Source organism: Pseudorasbora parva, chromosome 8 (assembly GCF_024679245.1).
Source record: "Pseudorasbora parva isolate DD20220531a chromosome 8, ASM2467924v1, whole genome shotgun sequence".
NCBI lineage: Eukaryota > Metazoa > Chordata > Actinopteri > Cypriniformes > Gobionidae > Pseudorasbora > Pseudorasbora parva.
The window spans coordinates 11,675,505-11,692,134 of NC_090179.1; the positions used below are offsets into that span (position 1 = coordinate 11,675,505).

General features: G+C 46.2%; 1 protein-coding gene across 1 annotated transcript; it reads right to left on the minus strand.

The window, feature by feature from the left end:
* Positions 1-236: 236 nt before the first annotated feature.
* LOC137084463 (olfactory receptor 52E8-like) lies at positions 237-1,196 on the minus strand. Its single transcript, XM_067450731.1, has one exon. The coding sequence runs from the start codon at positions 1,188-1,190 to the stop codon at positions 237-239; it is 954 nt and encodes a 317-aa protein (XP_067306832.1). The 5' UTR covers positions 1,191-1,196.
* Between the last annotated feature and the right edge of the window lie 15,434 nt (positions 1,197-16,630).

Genomic DNA, 16,630 nt, shown 5'->3' on the forward strand with positions numbered 1-16,630 from the left:
TTAAAGCAATGTTTGTCTCAAATGTCCACAGACAAAAAAGTTGCTCAATGATGTTTCCTGGCCTTTCAATGACCACTTAATGTCTTGAAAAACACTTTAAAAACTGTTTGTGTGTAATCAGTTGGGGGGGAAAGAAGCCTGAATGGATGTTCTTTATATATGTGCTTTACATATACAAGCTCATTGTATTAAGGTCACATTTCACTTTGTATTATGCATTCATTTATAATAGCCATTCACTTATTTAAAAAAGGCAAGACCTTTCCATTCTTTATAAACTTGTAAAATGTTTGCCTTATTTCTTTTGTTCTCCATCCATAGATTATTGGGTTAAAACAACTTGGAAACAGAATGTATATTATACTCATAAATACACGGTTGTCAGAAGAAACATTATTTCTTATTCTGTATGACAGAAAGGCAATCAAGGCAGAAGTCAAGCTAAGTGTCATAACAATTATGTGAGTAATGCAGGTATTAATAGCCTTTAAATGAGCCTTTCCAGATCTAAACACAGAGGAGAAAATGACAACATAAGAAACAGTAATGAGAATAAAATCTGCAATTGGGATAAGAAAAGTAGACATAAGTCCTACAATATTATTAACAGATATATCTCCACATGCTAATTGAACCAGTGCCATGTGCTCACATAAGCAGTGATCAATTGTATTTCTACAAAATGACAGTCTTCCAGCCAGAGAGACCACAATGACCACCAGTAATCCATTTCTGATTAAGGGAAGAAAAACAAATTTTAAAAAATTAGAAATTTCCATATGTTTATGGTAATAAAGAGGTTTGCAAATTGCAAAGTAACGATCAATTGCCATCCACAAAAGCAAAGTCGACTGAAATGCTCCAACAAAATGAATGCCAAACATTTGTATCAAACAACCTGTCAAAGAAATCTCACTCAAGTTAAATAAAAAGCTAAGAAGCATTTTAGGTACAAAAATTACTGGCAAGATCAAATCTAACACTGACATAACACCTATTAAAACATACATAGGAGAATGCAGAGACTTGTGAGTTTTGATTAAATATATAAGAATAGAATTTGCTGTGATTGCCAATAAAAACAACAGAAAGAAAGGGATAAACAAAAAAGGCCTCCATTCTCCTAGGCTGTAGAAACCAATTAGTTTGAAGTCTGTGAAAGAAATATTTTCTGCAGAAAGATTCTTCATGCTAAATAAAACTGTTTATCATACAGTATTGTACAAATTATGTTGACAAAACTAAGGTAATAAATATAACACTGATGTGAAGCAAAATCATTGTTAATGCCACTGCTCATGAAAAAAAGAAAACATATATATATTTTTCCACAGATAAATGTCTTGTATGTTAGAGAAATAAAAGCCTGGCACATATGCGCTCTTAATATACTGTCTTATGCTCCCTTGTGTCTATGCGACTCTCCCATAGTGGAACAGAGCTCATTTCCTTTTTGTGGTATTTGCTACTGTGGTAGCTGTCATTGTTTAATTTCAAGGTTTTTATGACTGACAATCAAAAGCCATTCCATAGGTTATACACACACATACCCCTCAAAAGAGATTTAAATTGTGTTATGTTGCATGATAAGACATTTACTCATTGAGAGACTTTAAAGGAATGGAGACTTTTTACTGTGTCATGATTGTGTTCATTAATTTGGCTATTTAACTATGTTCATCCATCAACTGTCTCCAATATTAATCCTCTAAATCAGTGGACTTTGCTCTTTTTTTCAGGAGAGCCACACTGATAGGACAAAATCAATAGGCGCTCCACTTTTACCGCAAAGTATAAAAAGTTTCATCCAGTTGCATATCTGCTTACCAATCTGTCATCCCTGAACATACACTATGCAATGCAATAAATACAAAAGGCAAAAAAAAAAAAAAAAAAAAGACAGTAAATTTGAAATATTTGTTCAATGGCATATTTTTATGAATATGCATGAAGGCCGGTAACAAAGAAACAGATATGTCTCAAATATTTACCCACCAATTTTAAACTTATAGCCATTCAAAATTACAGTGTAACTGAAAGGTTTTTTGTTACATTCATTAGTAGGGTTGGGCATCGCGAACCGGTTCTAACTTGGAACCGTTTTAAAAATAACGATGCCTTTGGAATCGCTTAGAAAATTTGTTTTCGGTTCCGATCAAGTTTTGGTTTCCATGGCCACCTGATTTCCGGTGCGTGCGCGCCCGCTTGTTCTTTTAGCCATGGGGCACGGGGCTCTCTGAAGTATGGATTTATTTCACTTTTAAAAAGCCTGGGTCGGCTCAGTGCAACTAGTGTTGTCAAAAATATCGATACTGAAATATCTGAAAAGATACGATAGCCTACTCAGTTTCTAAAGTATCGATCACAGCTGCACTCTCCTCTCTGACCGACCGAACGTCAGTGAGTTGACACGCACCGCATATTCTCACTCAGCCCGGTTAACCCTCTGAACACGGCGAACGTGCGTCCTGCTGGACTTGTCCTCATGACAGCATGTTAGTGTTAGTATTAGTTTGTGAACGGTCTGAATTTCGTGCAGGATTGCATAATTCTACTAATCCCCGCGGATGTCGCGCTCACACACACAGACAACGTTATACAGCCGCCTCTGACAAACAAGTGCAAACATTTGCTTCTATTTCCAGCTTATTATTTGTCAAATACACAAAAAAAACCCTCACAAAATGCATATCTTGAAAGGTATTAATGTAAACACAGTCATAAACAGTTCAGGAAGAAATTAAGAATGAGTAACAGGAACAGCGGTCAAGATCCATGAGTGCGGCAGTTCTTAAAGGGACAGCAGTTATTTGTTAGTCAAAGTCAAACTACAAAAAGACAAACGATCACACTGCTCTTGACTGATCAACTTGTGTAACTTTAATGGTTTCATATGAAGCTATTTATTTATTTTTTTTACAAAAAACATTATCCAATGTTATTTTAATTTGAATTATTCTACTTCTGTTTTTTTTTTTAATTTAGTTTCTTACCTGAATGTTAGACCTACCTGAAAAATGAAAGCAGTCTATTTCATTTGTATCTTTTATTCTTTTTTTTGCTGTAACTATATTCAGGGTCAAACTTAATATCTTGCTAATAAACACACCTCATAGCACACTGTGGGACACCTTTATGTGGCACAGGCAAAAGATCAGATTGGACCAAAACATCACTGATGGCCAATTATATTGCACCATCAACAACAACTAAACCTTAACTGAGGGAGGAAAACATGTGTTTTTATAGTAGAGCAAAAACCAGTGACCCCAGAGCACAGCCATTAGAATGAAGGCCCACAGCCGAACCCGATGGAGGGATGAGCCAGGATGGAGAAAGGAGCCTGACTGACTTAAGTGGAGCCAAGGAGAGGTATAGACACAGGGTGACACCATAGCTCTGGTGGGTCAAGGCAAAGCCACAGGCTTGCGGAACCGAGGTGGACACGGGCCTAGCTGCATTCACGGACTGCTTTCTCTAAAAGAAAACGACTCCTCCCCTCATTCTTCAATGCCCTCTTTCTTTTAATAATGAGATAACGAAGCAATGGGGCTTCGGGGCTGAATGAACACAACTAGAGAGCTCATGCTGGTCTTTTCCCATGTATCTCACTCTCTGTGAGAGTGAGCACAAGGCTGACTACACTTACCTGAGTACAGCGAAGTATGATGCTCCCCTTGTGATTATCAGCTGAGACTTATATCACATTTCTTGCTAAAAAGAGCTTCTTTTCACTGGCATTTGTTCTAAGGCTTTGGCCACGCTCTTCGGAGTGTGTTACTTGCCGGGGCCATGCCCACGGAAGCCACATTCATAAAAAAAATAAGAGAAGAGGAAAAAGGTACCCTGCAACATACCCTGCAAAAAGGTATGTTTCCCTCCCAACACCCTTTTCAGTTCCGGCTGTTCACGCACCCTTGCAATTGACTGCTGTTATAGCGAAAAAAATAAAACACAGAAATACTTAAAAGTGCACTTTTCCTCTTCCCTGTACTCGGGCCAAGGCTTGGGAGGCCATTCCTGATAAGTCAGAATAGGTTCTGAAAATGGTGAAATGAAGTTACTCACTCAAATTCGCTCGCAGACCCCCATACTTCAATGGCGTGGTCAATACATCGGTAAGGAGCAATGTGGCTCACGTCCTCCGCACAGAATGATTTTATGTATGATTTTATTTATGCTCAGTAATTGTGTTACTGGGGACAAATAAAGTTGTTGAATTGAAGTAATTAGCTTATTTGGCAAAGGGATGCTGTCAAGATAGTTTACCCTCCCCACAGTCAGTCAGGCTTTTACAGCCGACTTATACACCTCCACAATTATATACCTCAGACTGGCTCATTCTGGCCCAGTTAGAGACAGAGATAAAAAATCACAGATCGTAACTTTGGAGGCGGTACAGAAGAACTCCCGGTCTCGAAGCAAAGGTTATCTCAAAGGTAGTAAGTGACGGCATACCCGGAAGTATAAAGGGACGCCGCATCACAATAGCACTAGCCTTTCGCTCTTCAGCAAATGCTCTGTGTGTGTGTGTGTGTGTGTGTGTGTATGAGACGAGAGACTGTGTTTAATTTAAATCTTTTGAATGAGAATGACGAGTGAACAGTTCAGGAAGTGTGTGTACCCCTGCCCTCGTTATCTCACGGGTGGGGACACGCACTCAGTGTGTGTGATCTGTTTGGGAGCACAGCACGCTCGGTATACTGTGAGCATTGTGAAGCACTCCCCATCAGAGTGCTGCGCTCCCGCCTGGCCGTGTTTGACAAGGCCGGTCAGGCTCGCGCTCCCCACGGTTCGGGTCCCGCGTCCGCCGAGGCCGCGCGGCGGCTTAGATCGTGGGGATTGCAACGGAAACTGGCTGGTGAGATTGGGACTACTGAGGCACTTTCCCAATCATCATCAGACAGTTCTGATGCCCTTCCTCCCCGTGCAGAAGCCCACGATGTGGCTTCTTCTGCATGAGGAGAGGGTCCGATGCTTGAGCTGTCTGCATCTGAGGAGGTAGATGTGATCAGCATCGAGGCGGGTGACATTGAGGCTCACTCGTCACCTCACGTGCCCGCTTATGAGGAGCTCGTTGAGGTTGTGACTCGTGCGGTGGCCAGATTAAACATAAACTGGCCATCAGAAAAGCAGGAAGCGACAGTAGTTAAAAGTAAGCTTGATGAGCGCTTCCTGCAGCACAGAGCACAACCACAACACCGGGGTTTGCCATTTTTTCCAGACTTGCACAACGAGTTGTGTAAGTCGTGGAACAGACCACACTTCTCTCGCCTCTCTAATCCAACAGTGTTGGATTATAGTAATATCATGGGGGTGGGAGAGAATTGCTATGGGAGGATGCCGCGGGTGGGGGAGGCTTTGGCCAGTTATCTTTCTCCCGATGCGGCGTCTTCCCTGGTGCTGCCCACCAAGCCGTGTAGAGATACATTATAGTAGTGAACAGTTCAGATGATGGGCAGGGCATATACTGTATGGCGGCAGGTCGGGCTGGTGCATGTCTGCATACCATGGCATTGTTGCAGGCATACCAGGCCGACCTGTTAAAAGACTTGGATGAGGGCGAGGGACCCACACCCGAGGATGTGGCTGAGCTCCGCAGAGCGACAGATTTGTCTCTCCGGGTCACCAAGGAGACGTGGTAGGACCTCTGAGGGCTGTCCCCTCTGGGGAGAAGCGGCTGAGGCTGTTTTCTTTGCGGAGCCCTCTGGAAATCGATGTGGTAATCCCGCCGTCAATGACGCTTTGGGCCACATCTGTTTCCAGCGTCCGCGCGCTACCTCGTCCGCCCCGACTGTTTCAGGCAGGCAGCGATGGCGTTCGCACACCGAAAATCGTGCACGACCTCTCCCTGCCAGGCAGCCGCTTCAGGGGGTCGAGAACGGTATTCAAAGAACACCCGAGGTCAGCCTCGAGAGGCTGATTCCCTTGGTAGATTTTTTCCCGGCGTGGCCACACCTGTCGAATGTGTCGCCGTGGGTCCTGCACTCTGTAGAAAAGGGGTAAAGACTGCAGTTTGGCCACAGCCCACCAAGATTCAGTGGGGTGGTCTGGACTGCAGTGGTCCCAGAGCGGGCTCGGGTTATGGAACAGGAAGTACACTCCCTGCTGGTAAAGGAGGCCATAGAACATGTTTCTCCACCAGAAAGGGAGTCGGGGTTCTACAGCCAGTACTTTATAGTTCCCAAAAAGGACGGGGGTCTGCGTCCGATTTTAGATCTGAGGTATTTGAACCGGTCTCTGAGGAGGTTCAGGTTCAAGATAACAATACCTATTATCATGAATCAGATTCGGTCCGAGGACTGGTTTGTCACGATAGATCTGAAAGACACATACTTCCACATTTCCATCAGTCCTTCTCACAGGAAGTTCCCGAGGTTCGCTTTCGGGGGCGAAGCATTCCAATATCGGGTTCTTCCATTCGGCCTAGCTCTCTCCCCTCGCACGTTTACCAAGTGCATGGATGCAGTTCTGGCTCCACTGAGACTCCAGGGCATCCGCATACTGAACTATATCGACGACTGGCTCATTTTGGCCCAGTCTCGAGAGATGGCAATTCGGCATCAAGATGTCGTCCTTGGCCATATTCAGAGCTTGGGGTTGAGACTCAACACGAAGAAGAGTGTGTTGACGCCCTCCCAGAAGACCACGTTCCTGGGGTGGTATGGGACTCGACGACGATGCGGGCACATATGTCTCCCGCGCGCATCGAGTCCATACGGCCGATGGTCTCCAGCATAAAGCTAGGCCGCAACATCACTGTAAAGCAGTTTCAAAGACTGCTGGGGCTCATGGCAGTGGCGTCCAACGTAATACCTTTTGGCCTGCTGTACATTAGGCCCATGCAGTGGTGGCTGAAAGCCAAGGGGTTTTCTCCGAAGGGGAATCCATTCCGTATGATCAGGGTTACGCGCAGATGCCTTCGTTCCCTATCAATATGGAAGAAACCTTGGTTTCTGTCCCAAGGGCCGGTGTTGGGAGCGTCATGTCGCCGGAAATCCGTTTCGACAGACGCCTCCCTCACTGGTTGGGGCGCGGTCATGGACGGCCGCTTTGCCCAGGTTCTGTGGCAGGACCATCATCTTTCATGGCATATAAATTGCCTGGAGATGTTGGCTGTGTTCAGGGCTTTGAGGAGCTTCCTGGCAGATCTCAGGGGTTATCACATTCTGGTTCTGGTGCGCACCAGATCCTCCTATGGTCCCAGGGGAAACTATCGTCTGTCAGAGCGATGTATATTCCCGGGGACAGGAATCAAGGAACAGACATCCTGTCGAGGCAGGGGCTGAGGCCCGGGGAATGGAGACTTCACCCAGAGGTGGTGAGGTCTATATGCGAGAGGTTCGGCCCAGTGGAAGTGGATCTGTTCGCGTCTCGAGAGACGTCCCACTGCCCACTGTGGTTTTCCCTCACGCATCCAGCCCCCCTGGGGTTGGATGCCATGGTACAGACATGGCCGAGGCTGCGTCTGTATGCATTTCCCTCGATAGCTCTGCTCCCGGGAGTTCTTGAGAGGGTCCGGCAGGACGGAATCAGTCTACTCCTAGTAGCCCCGTACTGGCCGGCCCGAGTATGGTTCTCAGACATCGTAGCACTGCTGGCAGGTCCTCCTTGGCAGATCCCTTTGAGGAGGGACCTGCTGTCTCAGGCAGGGGGCACAATATTTCACCCCCAGCCAGAGCTGTGGAAGCTTTGGGTCTGGCCCCTGAGGGGGCTCAGTACTTAGAGGCTGGCCTGTCGGCAGGTGTAGTGGAGACCATACTCAGTTCCAGGGCTCCTTCCACAAGAAGGTTGTTAGGCTTGAAGTGGAATGTATTTTCCACTTGGTGCAGGGAGCGTGAGGTGGACCCAGTTAACTGCCCAGTGGCTTCAGTGCTAGAGTTCTTCCAAGATCGCTTCACTGCGGGGCTAACCCCATCCACACTTAAGGTGTATGTGGCTGCCATTACGGCTTTCCACGCTCCTGTAAGTGATGGGCCTCTGGGGAGGCACCCTTTGGTCGTACATTTCCTCCGTGGTACCTGGAGGATGAGGCCTGCAACTCGCCCCAGAGTTCCAACCTGGGATCTGGCGGTGGTACTTGAAGGGCTGGCTGAGGCCCCCTTTGAACCACTTGAGTCGGCGACAGATCGAGCTCTGTCTTTTAAGGTGGCGCTGCTCCTGGCAATCACCTCGCTTAAGAGGGTGTGGGGACCTCCAGGCCTTGGCTATAACGCCGACTTGCCTGGAGTTTGCCTCCGGTGGGGTTAAAGCCATCTTGCACCCTAGGGCGGGCTGTGTGCCTAAGGTGCCATCTAGTGTGGCACGGCCTATGGTGCTGCAGGCATTTCATCCTCCACCTCATGTGCCGGCTGAAGAGGGGAGACTTCATCTGCTCTGCCCGGTCAGAGCACTGCAAATTTATCTGCGGAAGTCTTCGCAGTGGAGAAGGTCGGACCAACTGTTAGTGTGTTTCGGATCTCCTAGGAGGGGTCTGCCCGTGACCAAGCAGATGGTCAGTAATTGGATCATCCAGGCTATTGCCTTGGCCTATCAGATGCGCGGCTTGCCTTCACCTTTGGCCTTGAGGGCGCATTCCACAAGGGGCATGGCCTCTTCTCGGGCCCTTCAAATGGGGGTCCCGCTTCAGGAGATCTGTGAGGCAGCCGGCTGGGCTACCCCACACACTTTCATTAGGTTTTATAGTCTGCACCTTCCTGCGACGCCAGGCGCTAGGGTGCTCTCGTCCTAAGTGTACCTGGGTTCCAGCTTCACACTAGGGCAGGCATGGATCGTTGTGGCATAGTGGGTACTCGTTCCCCAAAAGAGTCGTTTCACGACGCAGTGGGAGTTCCCTCGAGAAGGGAACATCTCGGGTTATGTCTATAACCCTTGTTCCCTGAGAGGGAACGAGACACTGCGTCGCCTTGCCACGCCTCTCCATGCCTGGGAGTGATTTGCTTCATCGCGAAAAGCTAGCGCTATTGTGATGCGGCGTCCTTTTATACTTCCGGGTATGCCGTCACTTACTACATCATGACGTAGCACCAATCAGGATCGCTCTTAGTTTCATTCATGCATCAGATGCGTTACGCTGTGGGCGTTCCCCAAAAGAGTCGTTTCACGACGCAGTGTCTCGTTCCCTCTCAGGGAACAAGGGTTATAGACATAACCCGAGACGTTTTCTTTTCATGCCCAGTTGGATCCTTTCTTGGAATCACTTTAGTGGAGATAATTTGCATGATGCCCACAAAGGTAAGGATCAATTCTCACTAGTCAATGCTTGGCTTATACAAAGCCCTAAAACAATTCCTCGGCTTTGCAAATTTCTTCTGGCAGTACATCCGTCACACCATATATATACCCGTAGTACCATATATACCCGAATAAAAGACATATTTTTTCTTCATGTATAAAAATTAGGGCCGGGACTTTAACGTGTTAATTAAGATGAATTAATTAAGGAACTTTAACGTGTTAATTAAGATTAATTACACAAAAAAAAAATATATATTTTTTTTAACCACACCTATTTTTGCACCGCAGAACGTTTTTCAATGAATGACTTTCGACGGACCGATTATACTGGAACACCAACTAGCGTTCACGAGTCATGACGACAACAAACCATAGTGAACATGAACAAAGAAGCTGATGAGACTGCTTTGCTTGGCCCCGTGGATGGGATTTTTTTTTTTTTTAAATGAAAGGATGGAAGCGTCGACAAGAGCAAGGTTGTGTGCAAGCTATACAAGGAATTTGCGTATCACTGCAGCACATCAAGCCTCAAATATCGCAAATATGCTATTGCTATACTTAATGGCAAACATTGCACTGGTCTGCTGGACTGAAATAAATAAACAATATTTTGTTGATTAAGCTTATGTATTCAGTCATTATTCAATGGTATGCTAAAAATCCATGAAAAATGACTTCTCACTGTTCTCAAGTCAAATATTTATATGCAATTAAAATGCGATTAATTTTGATTAATTAATTACAAAGCCTCTAATTAATTAGATACATTTTTTTTAATCAAGTCCCGGCCCTAATAAAAATATTATGTGAATGTTACATAATGACTTATAACTAAAACTAAACTGAAGGCACAAGTGTGGTCATGCTTTATTTAAAATCTGAGGCTGTTATGTCCAAACTATTAATTTTATGAAACATTTTCTAAGACCATGTCTGGATTGTTTTTTAGATGTTTTTTTAATCAAATAAGTTTGTTGGCCTGAAGACCCATTTGCAGTACTTTGTCTAATGTATGGCAAGGAGAACACCTCAATTAATGCTACAATATGCTCATTCGATTATCGTTTCACACTTTTGAATGTATGAGATGTAATCCTCATTATCCTTTTGTTATGAATCTTTTGTTTTTTTAACAGCCATTATTCAAATACATTATAACATGTATGCCTGGCTAAATGGCCCATTAACAGCACAGTATTTCATTTTGTAGTCCACATTAGCTTGTCTTTCTAAAAAATAAAAATAAAAAATAAACTAAAAGCACATTATGTGAATTATTGTAACATAAATAGACAAAGCTCTTGTTGCAACAAGTGCATTAGAGCTTCAGTTAGCATCAAGCTACATAACACAAATTAAAACATTAAAATTACACCTTCACTCTATATTTCCCTTAAGACAACCTATTAGTTTTTAATAGTTTCCTGTCATGATGTAATGGGATTTTCATTCAAATGGTGATGGTAAAACATATTATATTTATAATTTAAATGGAGCTAATCGCTACACCTGTTAGCAGTCATAATGTAAACATCCATTATTGATATAAAATAGCCAAAATCACATGAAAAATCACACAAAAACCTTATTCCATAGTTATCATGTGTTTATTAGCTTCTTAGTTCACGTGTAGAAATGTAGAATAGACTCGGTCTTCACAGAGCCAGAATGAGGAAGTGTCCACACAGGAGGAACACGTCTTGCCTCGGGCTGTGTTGAGGATATCATAAGATTGACAGCTCAGGGAGCAAATGAATACCTGATGAGTCATATCTGATGCATATCATTAAGAAAAGACCCAGCTAAGTGCATGTTTTAACTCTTTTATATTGAATAATTCAGTGAGAAATGAATAGAAATTGTATTCTGTATGACAAAATATTTTGTAAACAAGTGATATGTTAGTATTTCTCCAAATATGAGCACTTTTGAACTAAGAGCTAATTTGAAAGCTGTTCTTTGCGATCTCTGTGAACACAAATGAGCCAATGCAGACGAGAGAGAATGAACGTTAGTCTGATAATCTATTCAAAATATCGTTCATAACGGATCGATAATAATCCACTCCTGACATAAATTAAGAAATTAATGTCACTGCAACCCATTTTTATCATAAACAGTGTTCAAATATCGAAGCTGGAGTCTTTTAATTTTTCTAATGATACTGAGTTTGTCCAGATAAAGTAATTGTGTGATGTTTAACGAGCAGTCAATGTTGAACAATAGTAATCTGAGGCCGTCTACGATCTTTGAAATGCATGGGGTTAAGATAGTATCTACTACGGCTACTCACAAATCAGGTAACCAATTAGACCTCGTCTACACACGCTACTGCTCCACGGACAACACTTTAGTTACTACATTAGACACCTCAGATCACTTTCTCATCACTCCTAACCTCATACTGACTCCTGACACAACACACACTCCTACACAGATTAGATTTCAGCGTAATCTACTCTCATACTTCCCCTCTCGCCTTTCCACTATGGTTTCATCTTCACTCCCTTCACCTGCTCAGTTCTCAGCACTGGACACTAACAGTGCTACTGACACTCTCTGCTCCACTCTAACATCCTCCTTAGACAGTTTTTGCCCCCTTTCATCCAGACCATCCCGCCCCACCCCATCTGCCCCCTGGCTGTCTGATGTTCTCCGTGAACATCGCTCTGGATTCAGGGCGGCAGAGAGGAAATGGCAGAAATCTAAAAACTCTACTGACCTTACCTTGTATCAGTCTCTTGTCTCTTGTTTCTCTGCAAATGTATCCACTGCTAAAACAATATACTACCACAACAAAATCAACAATTGCTCTGACTCTCACACACTCTTTAAAACATTCTCCGCTCTCCTTTGTCCTCCTCCTCCCCCTCCTTCATCAACTCTTACAACTGATGACTTTGCATCATTTTTCACAAACAAAACATCTCCCATCAGCAACCAGTTCTCCTCCCCACAAACTGACATGCACATCTCAATAACTAACACGAACACGCTTCCATCCTTCTCTCCGCTCTCCGAGGCAGATATTTCTAAACTCATCCTTTCCAATCACCCTACTACCTGTCCACTCGATCCTATACCCACTCACCTCCTTCAGGCCATTTCTTCTTTAATCACTCCTGCACTCACTCACATTGTCAACACTTCTTTTCACATGGGAACCTTTCCCACGGTATTTAAGCAGACTCGGGTAACCCCGCTGCTTTAGAAACCCTCTCTGAATCCAGCACTTCTGGAAAACTACAGACCGGTATCCCTTTCATTGCAAAGACACTTGAGCGAGTTGTGTTCAATTAACTCTCTATGTTTCTTGAGAAGAACAACCTCCTGGATAAAACCAATCCAGCTTCAAAAGCGGCCACTCAACTGAGACTGAGACTGGCAAAAGCAGCTTCCAAATCCTCAGTGCTCATCCTGCTGGATCTGTCTGCTGCTTTTGACACAGTTAACCACCAGATCCTCCTGTCAACTCTTAAGAAGATGGGTATCTCAGGAACTGCTCTCCAGTGGTTCAGGTCTTACCTCTCTGGTAGGTCCTACAGGGTGTCATGGAGAGGTGAAGTGTCTAAGTCACATCATCTAGCTACTGGGGTTCCTTTGTGCTCAGTGCTTGGACCACTTCTTTTCTCCATCTACATGTCAACATTAGGCTCTGTCATTCAGGAGCATGGCTTCTCCTATCACTGCTATGCTGATGACACTCAACCCTACTACTCATTTCAACCAGGTGATCCTACAATCTGTTTTCGTACCGCTGCCTGCCTGCCTGCCTGACATTTCTGGCTGGATGAAGGAGCATCACCTTTAACTCAGTCTTGCAAAGACATAATTACTTGTTGTCTCAACCAACCCAGCACTTCATCAAAATTTCTCAATTCAGCTTGGTTCATCAACATAACTCCATCCAGGACAGCCAGGAACCTTGGTGTAACAAGTTCTTTAGGTAAGGAAGGAAGAGGACAAGGGGTCGGCGTGACTGCTGACGACTTTTATTGTCAAAAACTCAAAACAACAAGCGTGCACACTTTCTCGTGTTACTTTCTCAGTACTTACTCAGTCTCTGGGGGTGCGTCAGCAGTCGCTCTCTCTCTCTCCCATGCTTCCGATTCCACAGGCGTTTTATCCTCTCCCCACGCCCATTACTGGAACAAGATACAGGTGTTATTAATCTGCGTCCAACCCACTCACTTACCGCTCGTCCCGCGGCTCTCTCTCCCGCTGCAGACCTCGCTGAACCACGCCCCCCTTGCCACATACCCCCACCGCCCGACTCAGGCCGGGGAGCCATCCGGCCTGCAGCCCCCCGCCCCCCCCTCCCATTTCTGGGGAGGAAGTCAGCCACAGCCATCTGAGCACCCAGCCTGTGGACCACCTTGAACTTAAAAGGCTGAAGAGCTAGATACCAACGGGTGATCCGCGCGTTGGTATCCTTCATGCAGTGGAGCCATTGGAGAGGAGCGTGGTCCGAACAGAGGGTGAACTCCCACCCCAGGAGGTAGTAGCGGAGGGTGAGAACGCCCCACCTGATGGCAAGGCATTCCTTTTCAATGGTGCTGTACTTAGCCTCTCTCTTGGAGAGCTTGCGGCTAATGTACAGCACCGGTCGCTCTCCCCCCTCCACCTCCTGGGCCAGGACTGCTCCCAGCCCTCTGTCCGACGCGTCAGTCTGCAACAAAAAAGGGAGAGAAAAGTCAGGGGAGTGTAAAAGCGGCCCGCCACACAGAGCACCCTTAACTCCGGTGAAGGCCTGCTGGCACGGCTCCGTCCACTGGACCGTATCTGGTAGCCCCTTTCTAGTAAGGTCAGTCAGAGGGCTGGTGAGGTCCGAATAATTGGGTATAAACTGCCTATAATATCCCGCCAGCCCCAAGAACTGCCTTACCTCCTTTTTGGTCTTGGGTCGCGGACAGGTCTTATCAATTTGGGGATGCACCTGCCCATGGCCCAAGTGGAAGCCCAGATACCTTACTTCCACCCGCCCAATTTCACACTTCTTCGGATTGGCCGTGAGCCCCGCTCCCCTCAGCGACCTCAGGACCGCCCTGACATGCTGCATATGCCCCTGCCAATCGTTACTGTAGATCACGATATCATCCAGGTAGGCAGCAGCATATGCGGCATGGGGACGCAAAATCCTGTCCATGAGATGCTGAAAGGTAGCGGGAGCCCCGAACAAACCGAATGGAAGTGTGACAAATTGGTGCAATCCAAACGGCGTGGTGAAAGCTGTCTTTTCTTTGGACAATGGAGAAGAGGGGATCTGCCAATAGCTCTTTGTTAAGTCCAATGTCGAATAAAATCGAGCCGTGCCCAGCCGATCAAGCAACTCGTCAACCCGCGGCATTGGATTCGCGTCGAATTTCGACACAGCATTCACCTTGCGATAGTCCACACAGAACCGGACCGAGCTGTCGGTTTTAGGAACCAAAACTATCGGGCTCGCCCAGTCACTGTTGGACTCCTCTATTACCCCCATGTCGAGCATCGCACCTAATTCTTCCTGAACCACCTTTTTCTTGTGTTCAGGTAATCGATACGGCCGGCTGCGAACTACCACGCCCGGCTCAGTCTCAATAAGGTGCTGAATCAAGTTAGTATGACCCGGTAGGGGCGAGAACACGTCGGCAAACTCAGCCTGTAACTTAGATAAATCAGCAAGTTGGGACAGTGAGAGGTGATCTCCACCAGGTTCCAGCGCGACTGATTGTGCCTTGATGCTCGCCTCTGGCCCGAGATCATCCTCCCCCCGATCACCGTTGCCAACAAAACTGATTCGACCTCATTCCATTTTTTTAGGAGATTGAGGTGATAAATTTGACGAGCCCCGTTCCTATCGGATCCGTATCACTTCATAATCGAGATCCCCGACTTGTCGTGCGACCTCAAACGGCCCCTGCCACTTAAACATTAATTTTGAGCTTGACGTGGGGAGTAATACAAGCACTTTATCTCCTGGTGTGAATTTGCGTAGTTTAACTCCCCTGTTATACGACCGGCTCTGACGGTCCTGGGCTTGCAACAAATTCTCCCTGGATAGACGCCCCAGTGTGTGGAGTTTTGTTCGCAAGTCCAGCACATATTGAATTTCATTTTTCGCCAAAGAAGGTCCCTCCTCCCAAGTTTCTCGCAGGACATCCAGCACCCCCCGAGGCTGGCGTCCGTAGAGAAGCTTGAAGGGGGAAAACCCCGTGGAGGCTTGCGGGACCTCTCGCACGGCGAATAAGAGGGGTTCTAACCACTTGTCCCAATTTTTGGCGTCTTCCTGTATGAAACTTACGGATCATGGTTTTAAGCGTGCCATTAAACCGTTCGACCAAGCCATCTGTTTGTGGGTAATAGACGCTTGTTCGAATGGATTTAATGCCCAGTAACCCATACAGTTCGCGTAATGTACGTGACATAAACGCCGTGCCTTGGTCAGTGAGGATTTCTTTCGGAACCCCCACCCGGGAGATAAGTCGAAACAGTGCGTCCGCAACACTTTTCGCCGAAATGTTGCGGAGGGCCACTGCTTCTGGATATCGTGTTGCGTAGTCCACGATGACTAACGCAAAACGATGTCTGCGTGCGGATCGCTCTAATGGCCCGATGAGGTCCATCCCAATTCTTTCAATGGCGCTTTTGGAGCAGCCAGTGGGTTTACCAACTGACATTCCGGACAAGACGCGCACCACCTGCGCACGTTGTCATGAATGCCTGGCCAAAAAAAATCGGGTCATGAGGCGATTCAGTGTGGCCGCCTGTCCCAAGTGGCCTGCCATCGGATTGGAGTGAGCCGCCCGGATTTTTTTTTTCCCATTTCCCGATGGCTCTTAGGAACTAATAACTGGGTTGTATCTACCTTTGTCTGAGTGTCTTGGGTCACTCGATACAACCAGTCTTTTAGTATGGCGAAATAGGGATAGGTGACGGGCAAGGCGGGTTGGAGAGACTGGCCGTCGATAGAGCGGACCTGTTGGAAGGCTTGTTTGAGGGTCTCATCCTGTGACTGCTCCAGAGGAAAGTCATCGCGGTCCGAGAGAATCAGTCTCTCGATCCCGCTCGGTTCCTCTGGAGCCGTCTCCAGTGGTCCGGTCTCAGTCTCCCCAAGCTGCACTCGCGCCGTCCCTATCCCAGCCTTTTTCCCCAAAGCGGCATCTGCACATAACGATCCCAATAAAACCGCAAATGCGGGCCAATTCGTCCCTAGGATTAGCGGATGCCGGCGGTGAGGACTAACCGCCACCTCTACACTATGTTTTTCTCCCCTGAACTGAATCGTGATTGGGACAACCGGATACTCCACCACATCCCCTTGCACACACCGCACCTTAACCACACGGCTTGTATCCGATGCCCCCGGCTGCATCAGGCTTTGATGGCTAGAGGTCTGGTTACATCCTGAATCCAC